Source organism: Schistocerca americana, chromosome 3 (assembly GCF_021461395.2).
Source record: "Schistocerca americana isolate TAMUIC-IGC-003095 chromosome 3, iqSchAmer2.1, whole genome shotgun sequence".
NCBI lineage: Eukaryota > Metazoa > Arthropoda > Insecta > Orthoptera > Acrididae > Schistocerca > Schistocerca americana.
Window position 1 is genome coordinate 147832456 of NC_060121.1, and position 21962 is coordinate 147854417.

A 21962-nucleotide genomic window follows, 5' to 3' on the forward strand; every position below is an offset into this window, starting at 1 on the left:
AGGGGCAGGCTCAAGTTGGCCACTGTACCTTTGTCTGCCGTTCGAGTAGAGGCTACAGGCTCTGAAACCCTTGCTGCCTTGCAAGTTCACTGAGATCTGCAGGTGTTAGCGCCAACACTCGCCACCTCCGTCTTGTAGAGGCATCTGCTTTTGGAGTAGGATTCTGAACCACTGACGCAAAAGATGTAGCAAATGTGGAAGGCTGCATGGACTTGATCTTTTTGGCCTCACCATAAGGGATATGCTTGGTTGTTTTTATTTCCTGGACTTTGCATTCCTCTAATAGATACAGTAGTCCCTCCTCCAAACACGGTGGTTTCCAGAGAAATTGCTACATTTGGCTGGAGACGAGCAACCAACTCCTTCATGAGCAGCCTTACTGCAGTTGCCACAAGTTGCTTCGCCTTTACACCCTAAGGTGATAGTATGCCCAAAATGCTGGCATTTAAAACAACACATTGGGGTTGGGAAATAAGGCCTCACAATAACGCGAAGGAAGCCAGCCTTAACAAGCTCAGGAATTTTCGTGCTACTGAAGGTCAGGATAAAGGAGTCACATTTGATAAGATTGCCATGGACCCTCTTCATGATATGTTGCACGTCAACCACACCTTCTAGAGCCCACTCACGTTGCAATTCCTCCTTGGGAACATCAACTTGATCCCAGCATGTCACAACACCTTTGCTATAATTCAAGGTGCTGTGCAGTTCAGTGTCTATGGCATATTCCCCAAGGCATTTAGCAGTTTGGAGGTTAACTGCTTGCTGGGAATTGGAAGTTTCCACTAGCATGGTCCCACTGCACAAGCACTTCACTTCACCGGTTTTAAGGAGCCACAGATCCCCTCCAAACCCTTTTGTATATAAAAGAGCGAAACCTTCTCAAAATTACCCCCTTCTGTTTCTGCTTCACTATGAGAAACATATTCTGAGGACCAACATGGATTCTGTTACTAGAGACCGGACTTGTCAGAGAAGCTCCAGAATCAGGGGGACTGACTACACTAGCCCTCTTGATAGACTGGGTGTTAGAACCTTCCAGCGGCCCACCCTTTCCGCTGGGAGGAGGAAAGGAAGATTTCGGAGGACCCATTTCGATCCCATGAGCAGCTAGGGAAGTAAGGGTCTACTCAGACAGAGCCCCATGTGCCTGAGTGAGCCGTGTACAACTGAGGTGCGGCAGGGTCTCCAGAGGTCACCTGTTAATAACTGTTCCATCTCAATGGCAACGCATCTCCTCAGCATGCAGCATACCTTGAGACTGAGGTTTTTTTTTATATAGGTTTATCGTGTCCTCATGGTCCCCCATTCTCTGAGACACACAACATTCCAGCATCGTGCCACACAGTGGTTGCTGAAGCGTGCCCAGAGCTTACAGTGACAGGAGACTGGCGGTGCTTACCAGTCCCCAGCTCAGGAACCCCGGGGTCGCCAAGCCCGTATTCAGCAAACAAATGCTGAGCCCCTGAGGGCCACAGCAAGAAGTCTAAGAGATCAAGCTCAAATGAAAAGGTAGTTAACGTTACTGGATCTCCTTCAGCAATCCATTGTTCATGAAACATCTGTGTTAGGTACTGTCATTTGAGACATATAAAATGAGGTGGATCCCTACCATACATAAATCATGTTCACTGTCTGTCTGCAAGGATAACCTTCTACTTAGTGTGAGTAATGTCTCGCTTAGAAATCTGTGATAAACAGCCCCCGCTCATTTGTCTGAAAAACATATAGCCCTGCGTGTCTCTCACCCTTACTTCCACAACCATTTGAGGATTCGCATCTGCTCACTCACAGTTACTGTGGTAATTTATTACCCCACTTTGTGTGAATCCCACCACAAATGGCACCTAAAATCCAAGTTATGAACTGTTTTAGAAACAACTGGAAGAACTATAATCTAGCAAGATGGTCTTGTGTTCCGAGAGCTCGCACACTGGTAAGTAATGTGAATAAACTAAATGCTCAGGCAGAACTGAACATTCAAGAGTATGGTTTATGCCTTCATCAGCTTCAATTCTTTGCACATTTTTTTTAACGACCATCACTTATTACACCCTTCACACCGCATACCCTGATATCTGGCATGCGAACTCTGTAAAGTCTACCACAATCTCTCAACCTTGCTGTGATTTACCCTGTGTCTGCAAGACCCTCCAACAACCTACACAACATGTGTCAAGGATGTCACTTGAAGTACACGACACATACCTCCCAATTAAGGCCACTGACTAAGTAGCAAAGTACCACACCTGTCATTTCTCGCACAGAATAATTCAACTCAACTTCAATGTTTACATTGTTCACACTCTGCAGAATCACTAATACTGTTCAACATCAGAGCGATATTACAGAATGGCTCATGCAGGAGATAGTTAAGAGCTGTGTCTGACAACTGCATTAAGTCAGAGGACTAAGTTCAAAAGACAACCCACCAACAATAAATGAGCAATAAATATCAACAGGTAGACAGCACGCACTAGTGAGTAACAACCATTCACATCTGCTTCCCATGCCAATCACAGAAGGGTGTGGGAAGGGTGACTGCTTAGGTGCCTCTGTGTGTACCATAATTAGTCTATTAGTCTAAATCTTCTTTTCGCAGTCCCTATGGGAGCAATATGGAGCCAATGAAGTATATTTCTAAATTCTTCACTCAGTTCCAGTTCTCAAAACTTTGTAAGTAGGCTTTCACAGTACAGTTGGCACCTATCTTCGACTGTCTACCAAGTCGGTTTTTCAGCACGTTCTCCCAAGAGTCAAACAAACCTGAGATTATTCACGCTGCCCTTCTTTGAATATGTTCTATAACAAGTAAAATAGCCCACATCTCTACAACTATTTCTTTTGGGAAATATGTTTATAGGGTTTTTCCTAGTTTCAACCAGCACTATTTTCTATCAGAATATGGTACGTTTTTAAAAAGACCTCTACAGAACAATTCAGTATAATGTGTATGTGTGTGTGTGTGTGTGTGTGTGTGTGTGTGTGTGTGTGTGTGTGTGTGAGAGAGAGAGAGAGAGAGAGAGAGATGGTCAAACTGCGAAATCAGTCAAATTGGAAGTGTCCAGCAAAGTCAGGAAGTGGCCAGTGTCACTGTAAATTGACTGGCCAACGTCCAATCTTTTCTCGATTTCAGGATTGGGTCAGTCAATTCACGAAATGGCATAGACCAATCAGCCAAAGTTGAAAGAAAAGAACTGAGCCTATCTGAGGAGGCTGTAAGGCTGCATAATTTCAAACCTTTTACCAAGCTATTCATTTTATCAGTCTCACTTATTACAATCTGTCATTACTTACACAACAATATGAACTTACATGACATCTGCAATTGCACACTGTTAAAACTTTAAATTATCCATTAATTTTATCAATCTTATTTACTACAATGAAGATAAACTTTTATGACACTGGAATTGTTCAACAGTTTCTGATTTCTACATTTGCAACAATTTGTTACACACTTACTAGCACAATTGTTTAGAGTGCCAGTTAGTGATTGTGAATAAGAGACGGTTTGTACGATTTTCCTTCTGTAACTGTGGATTCCAGCATGGACAGTTTCTCATGCAGGCTGGAAAAAACACTTCCGCAATACAGTCGCTTTGGAACACCATTCTTTGTTCCTAGCTTGTAGAAAGCAACCCCAACATTCATGACAACAGCAAGTACACTTCTGGGATCACCATGTCTGTCAACATCTGCTGTATGGGTGTGAACAATGTCTCCAGGATGGTGGGAATTTTGCATCTTAATTTTTAATCAGTTTTGCACCTTGTGTTTGCAAACTGGAATGAGCTCCTGACTTCTTTTTCCTGATATCTTGTTTGTTTTGAAATAGTCAGCAAGTACTTTTCTCTCCATACTCTTCACCCGCTTTGTTACTTATCCACAAATTGCACGGACACTGTTGCTGCAGGATACACAACAATGGACTGCGCTACACCCAGTTTCGACAAACCACACACAATACTTCTCCACTATTATTGTCAGACAATTGGTCTGCCGATTTTGATGGTTCCATTGTCATGGCAGCAGCTTCAATTATGGGGGCAGTCTTGCATTTATAGCAACCTCCAATTCTTGTTCAACATTCTCAAGGTCTTTGTGTCATTATGTTATCCACAACTTCTCTGGGTAGATTTGTCGTACTTACTCACTTTTGCTTTGCAGCGAAACATGCCCTCATATGGCAACTGTGGAATGCCTTGATGAAAAGAACAGTTTTTCACCAACTGAATAAATTGGAGACACTCAGTGAAATGTGTTGATTTCTTTGTCTGCATCCATGTCATCATCACATTCTGAACATTCTGGTTCCAGATTTTCTTGGAAGCATGGCTTTGGCTACATCTAGATTTTCTGTGAACTAATATTAGAGAACGAAAGTTGCTACTCACCATGTAGCGGAGATGCTGAGTCGCATGCTGAGTCTCAGATAGGCTCAACAAAAAGATTCTCACAATTATAGCTTTTGCCCATTAAGGTCTTAGTCAACAATAGACACACACACACACACACACACACATGCAACCCACAACTCGCACACACGACTGCAGTCTCAGGCAGCTGAAACCAGTGTGGTTTACCAAGTGAGCGAGGTGGCGCAGTGGTTATCACACTGGACTCGCATTCGGGAGGACAACGGTTCAATCCTGTGTCCGGCCATCCTGATTTAGGTTTTCTGTGATTTCCCTAAATCGCTCCAGGCAAATGCCGGGATGGTTCCTCTGAAAGGGCACAGCCGACTTCCTTCCCTGTCCTTCCCTAATCCGATGAGACCGATGACCTCGCTGTTTGGTCTCTTCCCCCAAACAACCCAACCCAGTGTGGTTTCAGTTTTCTGAGACTGCAGTTGTGTGTGTGTGAGTGTGTCTGTTGTTGACAAAGGCCTTAATGGTCGAAAGCTACAATTGTGAGAATCTTTTTGTTGTGCCTATCTGCAACTCAGCATCTCCTTATATGGTGAGTAGCAACTTTCCTTCTCTAATATTGTTACATTCCGTCCTGGATTTTCCATTGTTTGATTCTCAGTTCGGGTTACATGTTCTTTAGTTCATTTATAGCTTAGTTCGAAAATTCTTTCTTGTTATCTGACTGATACACACTTGGAGAACCTACAGCGGTGAAGATCTCGAGTAGCTGGTACACAGCTTCTTCTGTTATTTTCCTTTCAGGGACTGCAATAATATAAACATGGTTCACTGATACTGGTAACTGAATATAAATTTGTACTCATTGTCAGGGTTACTTTGCAGGTCTATCACATCTGCCTGCCTTGATCTTGATTGTTTAAATATCAGAGTTTTGGAAACTAAGCTTTTCTGGAGATTAGACAACTTAGTCTGACAAGCCTTGCATAAGCAGAGACACAGTGTAAAGACTTCTTTGGTGACATTTTTGCTTTTTATTGAAGCAGAGTATTCAAAAGTGACAGACCCTGCTTTTCACATCTAATGTTGGTTTTGCATTTACATGTATAGCAAATTCACCCTGCTGATTACTTCCATCTGAAGTAGCCATAGGACAGCCAACAGAAGAATAATACAAATAACTGCAATCGATGTACTGTTTCATGGGATACGCCTACAGGCCAAATAATTATGATCAGTTGCTGATTTACCACATTTAGAGGAAAATATCAGAAAGCATGTAAATGTCACAAATACAAACACAGATGGATCCCGGTCACCCGACCTTCCATTTAACAATAAATGGTCAGCAGAGAAAAAGGAAGCAGTAAAAAATGGTAAAATTTATTTATTTTATCACTTTCCATGTCACTTGTCTTTCCTGCCTATCTGACCAGGCAATGGCCAGTCCAGGTTGGATAAACAGGGCTCTACTGTGTAGTGTAGTTTAGTTAGTGGTCAGGTTAGTGTCGTTTTAACGTCCCGTCGACAACGAGGTCATTAGAGACGGAGCGCAAGCTCGGGTTAGGGAAGGATGGGGAAGGCAATCAGCCGTGCCCTTTCAAAGGAACCATGCCTGTAGTTTAGTATAATAGAATATAAATACCAGGAGTCACCACAGTATTCACAATGAAACTTATTTGTCGCAGTCTCAAAGGCAGGGTGTTCTCTGAGAAGCAGCAGCTACCATGTGCACAGCACACTTAATACTGAAAACCACACACTCAATACTGAAAGCCAAAGACGGTCTGCCTAGCGCACATTGTCGCACCATCACATTGAACTTTGGCTAGAGATTTCCTGCCATTGTGTGAAATGATCAGCCAAAGTAGCATATACGCTGTTACGTTGCGAGTAATCTGATCTTGGCCACATCTCCCGGCCAAAGCGCGAAACGGTCGGACAATTCGGGAACTGGCCACACTCGGGACTTAGGACCTGTGTGTGTGTGTGTGTGTGTGTGTGTGTGTGTGTGTGTGTGTGTGTGTTTGTAAATGAGCAGAAGCTAAATGTGTTTTACTTCCTAATTCCTCCACATGATAATTCCATTTACAGAATGCAAACAAAAAAATTTTGTTCTATTGTATATTCAAAGAAACAAATCTGAATAAAGTCAAAGCACTTACACTTAAAAGTCTTCAGTCCTTGCGAAAACTTCCTGTAAGCCACTTACCTGCTCACAAGCAGCAATTCAGATCACACAGCTTATTCCTCAGACCCGCAGTCTTTAGGGAACATGAGATTAAGGCCATTGCATTCGACATATTTGAGCAGGTGACATCACAACATTGCCAAATGTTGATGGCGGATGTGGAAATTCTCGTTGCTGAGTGTCAGGCACCATAGTCGTAGACTTTGGGTATCCTGCTGCTGACTGCTGCTGTTGCTGCTGCTGTAATCCATAAAATTCATGAAGCAACAGCATGAATCTCAATGAAATCTGCAAAGATGGTATGGTCATTTACTTAGTGGAAACAAAATAAAATAGTACTGGACAGAATGTAAAATAACTGCAAGCAAAGTAAATCAGTCCTTTTAATCAAAAATTATATTTGTAATTGTTTATAGCATCAAAAATTAAAAATTGTATATTAAGACTGCAAATCCAAATTATGAATGTCCACTCACATTGTTAATTTGTTTTCAGTTGATGAGGCCATCATGCAACAACAACTGACTGCTGCTGTCCAAGATGGCAGTATGAAGCATATAAAGTAGAAAATAAAGATATTACGCTCAAAAGCTAGTGGAGAAACTTGCAAATTAAAACTTCTCTTCGGCAACACAGCAGTAATCTCTATGCAAACTGTATGTCGAACTGCAGATGCTTGAGTGTGTTTGCCAAAAATTCTTGTACTTCATTTCTTGCTTAATCACAATGCCACAAATATCACTAGCACTCACAACAAAATATGCAGATGCACTTGCAGCGATGAGAAGTCCCTCGCCCAGTTTGTTAAAGGCCTCACAAAGGAATTCGCAGACAGTCAACACCGCCCCCCCCCCCCCCCCAACCTAATACACAAACAGATCTCCCATGACATATCCTCACATTCATCCCAAGAAGTGCCCCCTAATCACCCAACACACACAGGACTGTGACGACTGAACCACATCCTTCATCAGGGCTTTGATTATCTATCATCATGACCTGAGATGAGGGACATCCTATCCAGATACTTCCATCCCCTCCCAAAGTGTGTTCCGTCACCCAGCCAAACTCCACAACATTCTAGTCCATCCCTATGCCACTCCCACCTCCAATCCTCTGCCACAGGGATCATAACCTTGCGGAAGACCCAGATGTAAGACCTGTCCTATCCATCCACCCAGCACCTCCTACTTCAGTACTGTCTCAGGCTCATCCCACCCCATCAGAGGCCAGGCCACCTGTGAAATTAACTATGCTACATACCAGCTCTGCTGCAACCATTGCACAGCATTTTACATTGGTATGACAACCAACCAGCTGGGAACCAGAATGAATGGTCACCACCAAACTGTTGCCAAAAACAAGATGGCCCAGGCAGTGGCACAACATGCAGCAGAGCACAACATGCGAGATTTCAATGGCTGCTTCACAACCCATGCCATCTGGATCCTCCCAACCACCATTAGCTTTTCGGAGCTGCGCTACTGGGAGTTATCCTTACAGCACATCCTTCACTCCTGTAACCTCCCGGGCCTACACCTAAGGTAACTCGCTGTCCCCTCCACCCCCCTGTGTGTGTGTGTGTGTGTGTGTGTGTGTGTGTGTGTGTACCATTCCCTGTCCCAGTACCCCCGCCCAATTTCTATCAGCTAGTTGAGTGCTGTTGTCTCATGCACTTAGTCTGTGAAATCGCAAGCTGTCGTGTGCCACCTGCCTCCTCTACCTGCATCCCTAGCTAGCTCACAGATGGCTCCCCACTTTCCCATAGCTGCTAAACACTCCCCCCCCCCCCCCCCCAACCCCCACCTCCCGCTCCATATCTTCTCCCTCGGCATAGTCCATATCATTCCAGGCAGGCTAGGAAAAAATCTTATCTTCATAGTCTTGGATGTTATTGAATTTAGCATATGTTAAAATGGAGGACTTAGTAAGGAACACATATTTATTTGTTTTCTCCAAAAACATTTCTGCTCCAAGATACAGCCCTACAAAGATGACACTGCACATACCATTTTAAAGATGCGACTTTGGGAAATTTTTTTAAAATGCTATATCTCTGGAACAGTTTTAATTATTTTGTTGGCTTTTTTAAATTGAAAGATAATTGCTTTTTGATTACAAAGAAATCCTTGATTTGGACTTATCTGTCGAAGTTCTTTGAGTTTAATGTTCTGAACTTTTTTTATACTTTATGGATTTTTTTTTTTTTTTCAAAAATGCCAGTCCACAAAATTTTGATTTTTTTTTTTGTTGATTAGTACCATATAGCTCTACATTCCCTGAAAAGGAGAGCTTCCACTTGTAGACTCAACAGGTTTTATAAATAATTGAAATTTCTGCCATACATAAAACCTGTTTTATTACATTATCACATAACAGGTGATTAAAAATAAAAAATAAAATTAAAAAAAATCATAAAAATCAAAACCTAGCCTTATTTAACATAATTTTAGTTTTAAATGGTTCCAATTTAAACAACTTTTGTGCACTCGGTTTTGTACTGAAATTAGTCAATCAATGAACTAAAAATGTGTCCCACTGCTTCAGTATCTTCCTTTGATACAGAGTGATGCCTTCTTGTTGAACCAATAGACACTGGAGTACTTACAATCTTCAAAACATTGTGAACACGAAGTAAGCACTGACGGCATTGTTGCTGACCTTCAGCTGGAAATCTATATCCAGCAGCTGGTCCATGTGGTAGCATAAAGTTCACTACAATTTCATTTAACTCATAAATGGTGCCTATAATCTCTGCAATCCACCAGTCACAGTCATACACATATGCCACAAACATCCCGCTTCTCAGGGTCTGAATCTGAATATTATCCTGCTGTTTCTGAGGTGTTGGCCGAACAAACAGAATGTCTTCTTTCTTGCTTTTTAAAGTATGTGCAATGTAAGTTCACACACCACTTTGAGTCCAAAAATGTGTCTTCTGAATTCCTTTCACAGGAGTAGTTTGTTTAGACCATTCTTCTTTTTTCTGCTCACGGAATTCTTCGATTAACTCTGTGGACAAAAGAATGAGGGCTGTGGATGTGTAAGATTTCACGACTCTCGTAAAATCCTCAGCATTCTGAATTGCAGCTGTATTTGGTCTGGATAGATTATGTTTTGTAGCATGGTGCTTCAGCAAGCCTCCTACACCATCACAAGGCCCCTTCCTGTGACCAGTAGCACTGTATACCCACTCAGTTGGCATAAGCGACTTACTCAATTCAAACAGCTGGTAATTGTGGTGTCACCGCCAGACACCACACTTGCTAGGTGGTAGCCTTTAAATCGGCCACGGTCCATTAGTATACGTCGGACCCACGTGTCGCCACTGTCAGTGATTGCAGACCGAGCGCCGCCACACGGCAGGTCTAGAGAGACGTCCTAGCACTCGGCCCAGTTCTACAGCAGACTTTGCCAGAGATGGATCACTGACAAATACGCTCTCATTTGCCGAGACGATAGTTAGCATAGCCTTCAGCTACGTCATTTGCTACGACCTAGCAAGGCGCCATTACCAGTTTATATTGAGATTGTAATTATGTATCATCAAGAGCGATGTTCTCCAATTATGGATTAAAGTTAAGTATTCAAGCAACTACGTACTTTAATTACTTTACCTTGTTCCAGACCTCACGCCAGTCTGCATGAGATTAAACGCGTGCATTTCGGCCTCCTCTAGCAACACGGTGTTGGCTCTTCTGCCAACACATCAGTAATGTTTTTTAAAATGACTAGGTGCATCATCAGAAATAATGATGATCATCTTTGCCACTGTTTGCAGTTGAAGAATTTTGTGCATTGCTAGCAAAGCATGTGCTGAGCCATATCCTGTGTCATCACTTATAACTGCAACACTTGTGGTCTTGTCTTGAAAATATGTCGCTCTTGTAAAAATTGAAACCTGGTCATTACTCCAATGATACCCTTGTACCTCTTGTGGGAGAATTACAGACCAGTTCTCTGCGAAATCACATTGCAGCACTAAACATAGTTATTCAGTCTGTACACACACTTTCACTTCTCGAAAATGTTGTTGCTGCAATTTCTTCAGATGCTGGTGTATTGCTGCTTTCACTGAGCATTTACCAAGTTCATCAATGAAACTGTAAAGGTAACAGTTTTCTTAATTAGTTTATTTTCCTCCCATGTCACACACATAATTTCTGCAGAGTTATCTGCTACATCTTCAAGGCCAGGTGTCTGTAAAGACAGTCCTCCTTTTCCAGGGCAGTCCCTACATTCTCAAAACAAACAAGTTTCTCGTTTTATGTCACAGACTACTAATGACTTCACATGCACAACCAAAGTGTCAAATGTCATGTGCTCTAGTAAGTTCTTCGAAGTTACCACAAAAAGTTCAAAATTCGCACAGTACACACATAAACAGTCATCTCTAGGTGGTGTGTGGAACTACCCACTTAGGTCGTAGTGCATAAAATTTTGATCTTCCAACATGTGAAGTTGTGTAGTTGCTCTTATAAATTTCAAAGTTTCTTTAATACTGTGAGTCATGTAACTCTTCACTTTCACAGCTTTTTGACTTTCAACTGTTACAGTTAGAGTGTCTTTTTTGTTGTCACTCTGGCAAGGACCGTCCCATTTTTCTTCCAGATAAAATGAAGGCACTATTTGAACTTGAGCTGCTTCTACAGGATGACCATAATAGGGATCTGGTCTTCCAAAGACTCTTTTTACAGACCTCACATTTCTTGATTTGTCTGTCTACCATGTACTTTGATATTGATGGAACATAGTACAAAATTGTTTTCTTTGAAAATTTCTCTGGAATAATAGTTAAAACTTGCACTTTTACACTGTAGGATGCACAATATTTAACAGCTGAATTGATATTTGTGAAAAATTCCCGCCAAGAGGTGCAACAGTGCTTTGGTTCATATTGTTCTGAAAATGGAATTTCTACTTTGAAGAGTATGGTCAGTTTTGCTGTAGTGTATTCATCCCTAGCTTTAGTAATTTCTTTGCGCTTTCTTGATGCATAAAGCTTATGACTCGACTTCACTGACCACCGCTTCTTGACACAACTAACTCGTACCTCTGTATTTGACTGATTCAGGGTATTTAATTCTTCCTCTATTTATGCAAAATCTGTATCATCTGTACCAGGGGAGGCTTCACCTAGTTCACATACTATCATTGTTGTTATTCTGTCAAAACATTTAGAACACAAAAAGTCGTCACTGGGAACAGCTTCACTTTGAAACAGACTTCAAATTATAACACTTATTCCCAGCCTGAACAAAGTCTGTTTTTTTGTTGTCTTATATATCACTCTTTTAGGGACATGCAAATAGCCAGCACACTTCACTCTCCTGTGGCCCCAGTCACAAACATTTCAAACAGTCCTTTTCACAAAACACACTGCAACTGTGTCAACTGGCAAACTCCTCACGAAAACACAGAACTCAATGGATGTCTCAGATTTCTTAGAAGCCTCTTCAGTAAACAAATTAGCACTGAAAAACTACAATACAGAAACTTGCAATGAACAACCACGACAAAGAAACTCAGAAGAAACCACAACAAAGTGTAAGAAATATTTGCAACAATGGTAGGGAAAAGAAATAATTGCAATAAAGAAAGTGATAATTAATAACTGCAACAAAGACAATAGAAATAAACATTGTAACAAAGGATTTAGTAAGAAATAACTTCAGTAAAAATGGAAATGTCGTGTGGCTAGGGCCTCCCATCAGGTAGACCGTTCGCCTGGTGCCGGTCTTTTGATTTGACGCCACTTCGGCGACCTGCGTGTCGATGGTGATGAAATGATGATGATTAGGACAACACAACACCCAGTCCCTGAGCGGAGAAAATTTCCGACCCAGTCGGGAATCGAACCCGGGCCCTTAGGATTAACAGTCTGTCATGCTGACCACTCAGCTACCGGGGCGGACATAACTTCAGTGAAGACATACATTACCTTTGAAAGAAAAAAAAAAAAGATTTTTTAAAATAAAACCAGTCCAACTTAAAAGTGGAAGCTCTCATTTACAGAGAATATAATACTACATGCTATTAATCAACAGAAAAAAATCTAACTTTTCTGGATCGGCACTTAAAAAAAAAAAAATCTGTCAATTATAAAAAAATTTAAAAAGCGACAGTAAACGAATTATGACAGATATGTCCAAATGGAGGGTACCATTGTAATCATAAAGCACTTCTTTTTCAAATAAAAAAACTCTAACAAAATATCTAGAACTGTTGCAGAGATACATCATTTTAAAATTTTTTCCGAAACTAGCATCTTCAAAATGCTGTTCGCAGTGTCATCTTTGAAGGCCTGTATCCTGGGGCAGGAATATTTTTGGAGAAAACAAAAAAATACGTTTTTCTTACTTATTCCTGAATTTTAACATATGCTAAATTCAGTAACATCCGAGACTATGAAGATAACACCCCCCGCCTGAAGTGATACGGATTATGCCCCTCTCTTTATCCCTCAACCTACCACACCCTGCACCCCCACCCCAGTACACTCACCGTGGGCCAGGAAAGAGGTGGCAGTCAACTGAGCACAATGTAGGGAGAGAGGCATGTGCATGTGTGTGTGTGTGTGTGTGTGTGTGTGTGTGTGTGTGTGTGTGCGTGTTTCTCCTACAGCTTGAGAAAGGAATTTCACTCCAAAAGTAGCAAATCAAAGCTCTATCTTTTGTTTGTATACCTGTCGATGACACAGCATTTCTGCCTTTCAGTAGGTCAACTCCTTTATTCATAAATAATTCCAACTCCTTTATTCCTAAATAATTCATTATTCTCAAACAGAATTTTCCATACATTACCATCAAATTGGGTAGTTTCTGATGCTCAGTGGAGTGCTTCTACATTTGGACAACTTCATACAAACCCACACTTTTGGACAACAACAAAGTGGACTTTTCCACTGGATCAATGATACGCCTTACGTGACAGTGCAGCAAGAATAGGCGCATGTAGTTCTCCCATCTTCCTGTAGGCCCATTCAAACTGGCAAAAAGTAGTGGGCCCAGGGAAGAAAACTGCACAACAGGCACCTGTCCCATCACTGGCAGGGAATGGGCGCAAAGCAAATCCACATTCTAACTCATCAGCCCCTGCATCCATTCCTGATGTTCCTTTCGTAGCCACAACTGTTACAGCCACCATCAGAAATGCTGGGCCCATGGTGGTTCATTGGGAAACAAAAAACAAACATCCCGTCCTTGTCATCACTTTAGTATCTGCACGAAACAAAACTTGGCTGTGTGAGTCAATCTACACGAAAACAGAAGTCCAAGACCATGTGGAGATATGCACAGGGATGAACTAAGCACAGACTGGCATGGATGGCTGATGACTGAATACTCTGCAACAACTCTCAGCACAAGGCGTCTGGCGAGGTCCACATTGGTTGAACTCAGCATAAGCACTGGCCCATTCGGCCGCCATTGGGGACAAAATGGTTCAAATGGCTCTGAGCACTATGGGACTTAACATCTGTGGTCATCAGTCCCCTAGAACTTAGAACTACTTAAACCTAACTAACCTAAGGACATCACACACAACCATGCCCGAGGCAGGATTCAAACCTGCGACCGTAACGGTCACGTGGTTCCAGACTGAAGCGCATAGAACTGCACGGCCATACCGGCCGGCCATTGGGGACACATTTCTGTAAATGGGTGTGCCCATACTACAAGTCACGTACACCCTGCATGACTGGTTTCTGCACTATTTCGCTGCGCTACTCACATCAGCTCCTCTGCCTTCATCGTGATGTTTACTGGTGGAGATACTAAAAAAAAAAAAAAAAAAAACAGGCACACACAGAAGATCATATACATGAGAGAAAATGGAGATGCATGTGGCACACATTCAAAAAGCCTGCAGAGCTATTGTGAAGAATGCATTGGAATGTAAATGCTATGGAATAAGGAGGAGACGGCCCTATTATGTGCAAAATGTGACATAACTTGACAATGAATAAAGCCGTAGTCAAAAGAAAGGTACCATTGTTTCTATCTTGTAATTCTCTATATGATCTGTCACATGACCCATTCCATTTGAAAATTACGAGTTGTATCCAAGATGGTGGCTTACAGAATGTCTACCATGTTGGTACCACAGACTTACAGGATATCCCTTTTCCCAGCTCATACTACTTGACTATTTATCTGTCTATTTTCATTTTAGATGGTCCATCTCGTACCTTTTTTTAGTTGATGATATCTTTGCAACTGATGAAAAATAGACAACTTTGTAATTTTTCCTACATTCAATAGTGTATGTGTTCGCAGTTAGTAAAATACTGTCAAGGGGCAAGATTCAACTCTTACAGTAAAGTTGGCTAATCACTCTAGTGTACAGTCGTGACTATGAATGGGAGCAAACATCATATTATGGTACTACTGGGAAACCACCTCAACACCTACAGCGGACCTGGAAGCTCAAAACAAATACCAAGTGAGAAAAGGACCAATCATGAAGCTATCTCAGGTACAGTAAAAATGAGTGTTCTGTATGGATAACAAAAAAGAAAGACAAACCACAGTTTGTGATTAAAATTATAACAATGTATGTCATGTACTTTCCAGCACAGTTCGAGCCTTTCGTGTCATGCCAGTTCAGCCCTCTGGGTATAAATTTAGCATATTATTTAACTTTTGCTTATGTAGCTTATTCTGCAGTACATAAGTTCTGTGGATTTCTAACATACTCACGAATAAATTGTGAATTGACACCATACAGTTGCGCAGAAAATTGATCCAATTATTTCTAGAAAGACATCGTAAACTTCATCTTTATAGTTAAAAATGACATCATGTCTTTACCACGGTAAAGCAAATGTGGCACAGTGCCTCTTTCTGAACATCGACTGTCTTAGATTACAAAACTAGAATCAGTCACCACATGTATCCGAGCTACAATACCATTAGATCTAGTTTGAGTTTTATTAGTGCAAATATTATTTCAAAGTATATACAGGATGTTCCACAGAGAATATACGTGTTTCACGCACATACATTTATTAAACTGTAAGACATACAACTAAGCAATTTGGGGCACACATCTATGAATCTGTCAAATTTAGATTACAGATGTTCAATATACTCCACCAGTGACACACATAATATGACATCAATACTCGAACTCCTCCCGTACTTGTGTAAGCATGTCCGTCATCACTGATGTTATGGCAGTACAAATCTTGTTCTTCAACTCTTTTAGATTCTGTTGTATTCTTGGTGCATAACAATCGTCCTTAATGAAACCCCACAGCTAGAGGTCACAAAGTGTCCAATCTGGTGCCCGCAGAGGCCAGCTGATACATGCTACTAAGTCACTGGCTGTTTGATGACTAATCCAAGGCTCAGCAGGGTTCCATTAAGATATTCATGCACTTGGCGACCCCAGTGATGGGATGCCTTGCCTTGTTGAAAAATCAATTGTCCTCATCTATCCTCAGAAAGAACCAATTTTGTAACATAGTAGACTGCTGGACTTTAACCATGTTTCCATCAAAGAAAGAAGGCCACAAACAAGAGATTGGGATTTCATACAAAACATTCTGACTTTGGGTGAATTTCGTACATGTGGATTTTGTGGGCCCCAAATTTGAACATTGTATTTGTTTACTTTCCCACTACGGTGAAAAGTAGCTTCAATCACTGAACACAATGCACAAAGCAAAACTGTTGTTATTGTCAATAGCACTCTGAAGCTCATCAGAAAGTGTCTCATGTTTGCATTGCCATCATGATTTAGTGCCTGTAACAGCTGTAACTTCTACAGCTTCATAACCAACTGACATCTCAAAACACCCAACTTGATGTGGTAGGCTGTTGTAACTCCCAATCACGTTGATTTTAACTGAAACAGTTGACAGAAACAACAAGGTTGCTGTAACCAGTGACTGTTTATTTATCTCCACGATGTGTTTCAAAGGTTTAAATGTCCATCATCAGGTGGATTTACATTTGTTAGTATAAAATTGTAAGTAGTAATAAATTGTAGTAATAAATTGTAAGACATTTCCAGGGGCAGATGTGGATTCTGACCACAATCTATTGGTTATGAACTGCAGATTGAAACTGAAGAAACTGCAAAAAGGTGGGAATTTAAGGAGATGGGACCTGGATAAACTGAAAGAACAAGAGGTTGTAGAGAGTTTCAGGGAGAGCATAAGGGAACAACTGACAGGAATGGGGGAAAGAAATACAGTAGAAGAAGAATGGGTAGCTCTGAGGGATGAAGTAGTGAAGGCAGCAGACGATCAAGTAGGTAAAAAGACGAGGGATAATAGAAATCCTTGGGTAACAGAAGAAATATTGAATTTAATTGATGAAAGGAGAAAATATAAAAATGCAGTAAATGAAGCAGGCAAAAAGGAATACAAACGTCTCAAAAATGAGATCGACAGGAAGTGCAAAATGGCTAAGCAGGGATGGCTAGAGGACAAATGTAAGAATGTAGAGGTTTGTCTCACTAGGGGTAAGATAGATACTGCCTACAGGAAAATTAAAGACACCTTTGGAGAGAAGAGAACCACTAGCTCAGATGGCAACCCAGTTCTAAGCAAAGAAGGGAAGGCAGAAAGGTGGAAGGAGTATATAGAGGGTTTATACAAGGGCAATGTACTTGAGGACAATATTATGGAAATGGAAGAGGATGTAGATGAAGACGAAATGGGAGATATGATACTGTGTGAAGAGTTTGACAGAGCACTGAAAGACCTGAGTCGAAACAAGGCCCCGGGAGTAGACAACATTCCATTAGAACTACTGATGGCCTTGGGAGAGCCAGTCATGACAAAACTCTACCATCTGGTGAGCAAGATGTATGAGACAGGCGAAATACCCACAGACTTCAAGAAGAATATAATAATTCCAATCCCAAAGAAAGCAGGTGTTGACAGATGTGAAAATTACCGAACTATCAGTTTAATAAGTCACAGCTGCAAAATACTAACGCGAATTCTTTACAGATGAATGGAAAAACTGGTAGAAGTGGACCTCGGGGAGGATCAGTTTGGATTCCGTAGAAATGTTGGAACACGTGAGGCAATACTAACCTTACGACTTAGCTTAGAAGAAAGATTAAGAAAAGGCAAACCTACGTTTCTAGCATTTGTAGACTTAGAGAAAGCTTTTGACAACGTTAACTGGAATACTCTCTTTCAAATTCTGAAGGTGGCAGGGGTAAAATACACGGAGCGAAAGGCTATTTACAATTTGTACAGGAACCAGATGGCAGTTATAAGAGTCGAGGGGCATGAAAGGGAAGCAGTGGTTGGGAAAGGAGTGAGACAGGGTTGTACCCTCTCCCCGATGTTATTCAATCTGTATATTGAGCAAGCAGTAAAGGAGACAAAAGAAAAATTCGGAGTAGGTATTAAAATTCATGGAGAAGAAGTAAAAACTTTGAGGTTCGCCGATGACATTGTAATTCTGTCAGAGACAGCAAAGGACTTGGAAGAGCAGTTGAACGGAATGGACAGTGTCTTGAAAGGAGGATATAAGATGAACATCAACAAAAGCAAAACGAGGATAATGGAATGTAGTCAAATTAAATCGGGTGATGCTGAGGGAATTAGATTAGGAAATGAGACACTTAAAGCAGTAAAGGAGTTTTGCTATTTAGAGAGTAAAATAACTGATGTTGGTTGAAGTAGAGAGGATATAAAATGTAGACTGACAATGGCAAGGAAATCGTTTCTGAAGAAGAGAAATTTGTTAACATCGAGTATAGATTTAAGTGTCAGGAAGACGATTCTGAAAGTATTTGTATGGAGTGTAGCCATGTATGGAAGTGAAACATGGACGATAAATAGTTTGGACGAGAAGAGAATAGAAGCTTTCGAAATGTGGTGCTACAGAAGAATGCTGAAGATTAGATGGGTAGATCACATAACTAATGAGGAGGTAATGAACAGAATTGGGGAGAAGTGGAGTTTGTGGCACAACTTGACGAGAAGAAGGGACAGGTTGGTAGGACATGTTCTGAGGCATCAAGGGATCACAAATTTAGCATTGGAGGGCAGCGTGGAGGGTAAAAATCATAAGAGGGAGACCAGGGGATGAATACACTAAGCAGATTCAGAAGGATGTAGGTTGCAGTAGGTACTGGGAGATGAAGAAGCTTGCACAGGATAGAGTAGCATGGAGAGCTGCATCAAACCAGTCTCAGGACTGAAGACCACAACAACAACAACAACAACAACAACAGTATAAAATTTGTGTGTGTTGTGTTACAATTTTTTGGAGGAACTTGTGGCACTGTCTCCAGTGGTCACAGGTTCCTTTCACTGTCGTAACACATCACGTGTACATTGTCATATTCTGTAAACAAATATGGCTTCTGGAAACTATTGGGTGCAAGGATCGTATAGCAGAAGAGAAAACATTATCAAATAGTACAAAGAATATACATCGTAACAACATTATTACAGAATAAATTTTAAAGGAGTTGGAGGTGTAATACATGTGTCGGAATAAATACTTCAGGTCGTAAAAAAGTCTGATTTTTACAAGTTAAAATAGCTTAAACTTCAATCAGGTGAAATGTTACAAACTTTGAGTACAATAATAATATTGGCTACAGTGGTAAAATTATACACAAATAACAATTTTTGGTTGGGATTCATGATACATATGAAAGACTGGAGGCAGAGGGAGAGGGAGAGAAAGTGAGAGGGAGAGAGAGGATGGAAAGAGCAATTGTATGAGAGCAAACTTTACAAAGCAAGGGGTCTGAAGATTAAATCTGTTACATGTAATAACTGCCCAAAGGTTGGGGTAATACATTGGTTAAAGCTTTAAAATATGTAGATGGATGTACAATTTGTGCCAGTAGTTGATGTGCATAGTTTCAAGCTGACAAGGGGTACAAGCTGTTGGTGTGATGATATATCTGTAAATGAGGCCAATCTCTTGTACACTAGGCAGTTTTCATGGTAATATAACTAAATATTTATGGTAAATATTAAGGGGTGTTTGTGTGTGTGTGTGTGTGCCTTGCAATTTTAATGACGTACACAGTTGCTGAAAACAGTGATGATACTATTATAAATAATGTCATTTTTGTCTTCTAAGATGGATTCAGGTTGTTTTGTTTGGTGTTTGTATATTTGGAGTGTTTCAAGGATGTCTAGTTTTCTGTCTTGTAGTTGGATGTGTAGGATGCTGATACCTGTGTTGTTAACATAGTGTTTTGTTTCATGCAGGTGGGTAGCTATTGCTGATGTGTGGTATTTTTTCTTTTTTAGTGCTGCCATGTGTCCTTTGAATCTAATCTCAAATGATCTGCCTGTCTGGCCTATGAAGAAGCAGTCACAGTCCAAACATTCAATTTAGTAGACACCTGTGTGATGAAGTGGGTTTCATGTGCTGATGTTGTGGGGTTACTTCCGTCCAATCTTGTTGTCTGTGGTGCCTTTTTGTTTGAAGACATTGGCAATCTGATACGAAATGTTACCAAGAAAGGGGATTGTATGGAAGATGTTACTTTATTTTTGTTTTTTGTGATTGCTTTGCATTACTGAGTGTTTTAGGGTGTCCACTATGGAGCTTTATAACCATTTGCAATAGCTGTTTGTTTTATTATTTCAATTTCTTGGTCAAATTGTCTTCAGAGTGGTAGTTGATTTTGCAGGACCACATTGGAAAGCGGTATAAACTCATGCAACATTTCCACTAGAAACACGAGGGTAGTCAGGACTTCTTTCTTCCTTTATGCACACGTCCTGTGTCCACAAACTGTTGACACCATCTGAGAATGTTCCATCCAATCAGAGAATCAGTTTGGTATCTCAAGTGAAAAATCTTTGCACTGTATTCACAGAATTACATATTGCAAACTTGAGAACAAACAATTATTTCTGCTGCACAGTAGCCATTTTTGCAATATGTGATAGTAACCAAGCAAAGAGAAGACAACCAAAAATTTGGTGGCAATGAATATAAACTAGACAATGTATTCATTCCACCAATAAATGAGCCGTGGTGCACCAATCGATAGTTCTGACAATGTAATACTTTGTAATACATATATTCTTTTTAAAACATCCTGCATTTAAAATTTTCTACATAAATGTGGCGCAAAGTTGTTTAAATGAATCTTATTTCTCAATCAAATTAAAAGTATACAGAATTGTTTATATCTTCCTTTTAATCTTAGTCACCTTCAATCAGCAATAAATGATGGGAAACTTCCTGGTATAAGCACTAGCAAAGCAAAACCTCTTGAATATAAAAAAAAATTTCAACCAGGAAAAACTTGAAATCTTGCTGAAATCTTCCCATCAACAAATTCGCCACTCCACCAGTGAAAAAAGAGGTATAACTAAAAAGTAATATAACTAACAGGAAATGAAACAAGAGAAAGTGAGACACACGTACCATGGATTAAGTCAGTGGTTTTAAAAAAAAGAAGAAGAAGAAGAAACAACTTACCTTGTCTATCTCAGGAAATATTGTACTGAGGTTAAAATTTGTCAGAGAGTTGACAGATGTCGGCGGTGAGGAAGGGCGCTGACTGGTCGGCGGCTGATCTTCAGCGAGCAACGGCGAACCCAAGAGGCCACCCAGGTCCACAAGCTCTGATGATGTAGACGGAATGACTCGTGGCCTGGGCTGGCGCCCACATAATTGCTGTACTGTTTTGTTACTTGATGGCTGAGCCAGTGACTGCTGGGAGTGTGAAACATTCTGATACAAGTTCCCCGGGGCAGACGAGCCAGACACCCAGGGTGGCGGAGGTCGACGAGAGCGGCGCCTTGAGTTCCGAGTCGCCCCAATTTTTCCACTACCACTTCCTTCCACCAACTGGCTGACAGACAGAAAGCAAGGTCTTGGAGGTGTGGCAGCAGATGAGCTAGCACCACCAGATTCTTGTAGACCGGGAAAAGTCGGACCGGATGGACGGCAGTAGCTGTGCTGAGTTGGTGGCAGTGGTGGCCCAGGGAATAGGTTTAAGTCTCGTTGCCTATTGCCTGATGAAGTGTGAGTTGACAGCAATGTTGAGGGTACAGAAGAGGGCAGACAACTGTTATTCTGACCTGCAAGAGTGGAAAAGAAGTTTCATGTTCTCTCAGTAAATACACAGATAACGGAAGGTGTAATCGTAAACACACACACACACACACACACAAACACCTCTACTGTCCCGGTGTTGCTGCCTGATCCAACACACAATTTCATTTTTATTGAGTCAATATTCTTATTTTTTTATGTCTTGGGGTGTTAAGGTTCCTTTTTTTTATTTGTAGTCTGTCTTCTCAAAAAATGCATAAAAAAACTTAAAACAAGAAAACTAGAGGAAGACTCCTTTGTAGTTTACAATGATACACTTCTCCAAGTTACAAATCCTAGAAGAAAAAATACAATTAAACAGTAAACACGATAAAAGAGTATGTGAGCATATGA

General features: G+C 40.9%; 1 protein-coding gene across 1 annotated transcript in view; it reads right to left on the reverse strand.

Moving 5' to 3' along the window:
* The window catches only part of LOC124605930 (mucin-17-like), a 121745-nt gene that overhangs the window by 33195 nt on the left and 66588 nt on the right, over positions 1-21962 (reverse strand). The window contains exons 6-7 of the mRNA XM_047137887.1: positions 20991-21595; positions 6583-6801 (exon numbers count right to left, since the gene is read on the reverse strand). Coding sequence (XP_046993843.1) covers positions 6652-6801; positions 20991-21595 — 755 coding nt within the window. The 3' untranslated portion in view covers positions 6583-6651. The remainder of the gene's footprint in view (positions 1-6582; positions 6802-20990; positions 21596-21962) is intronic.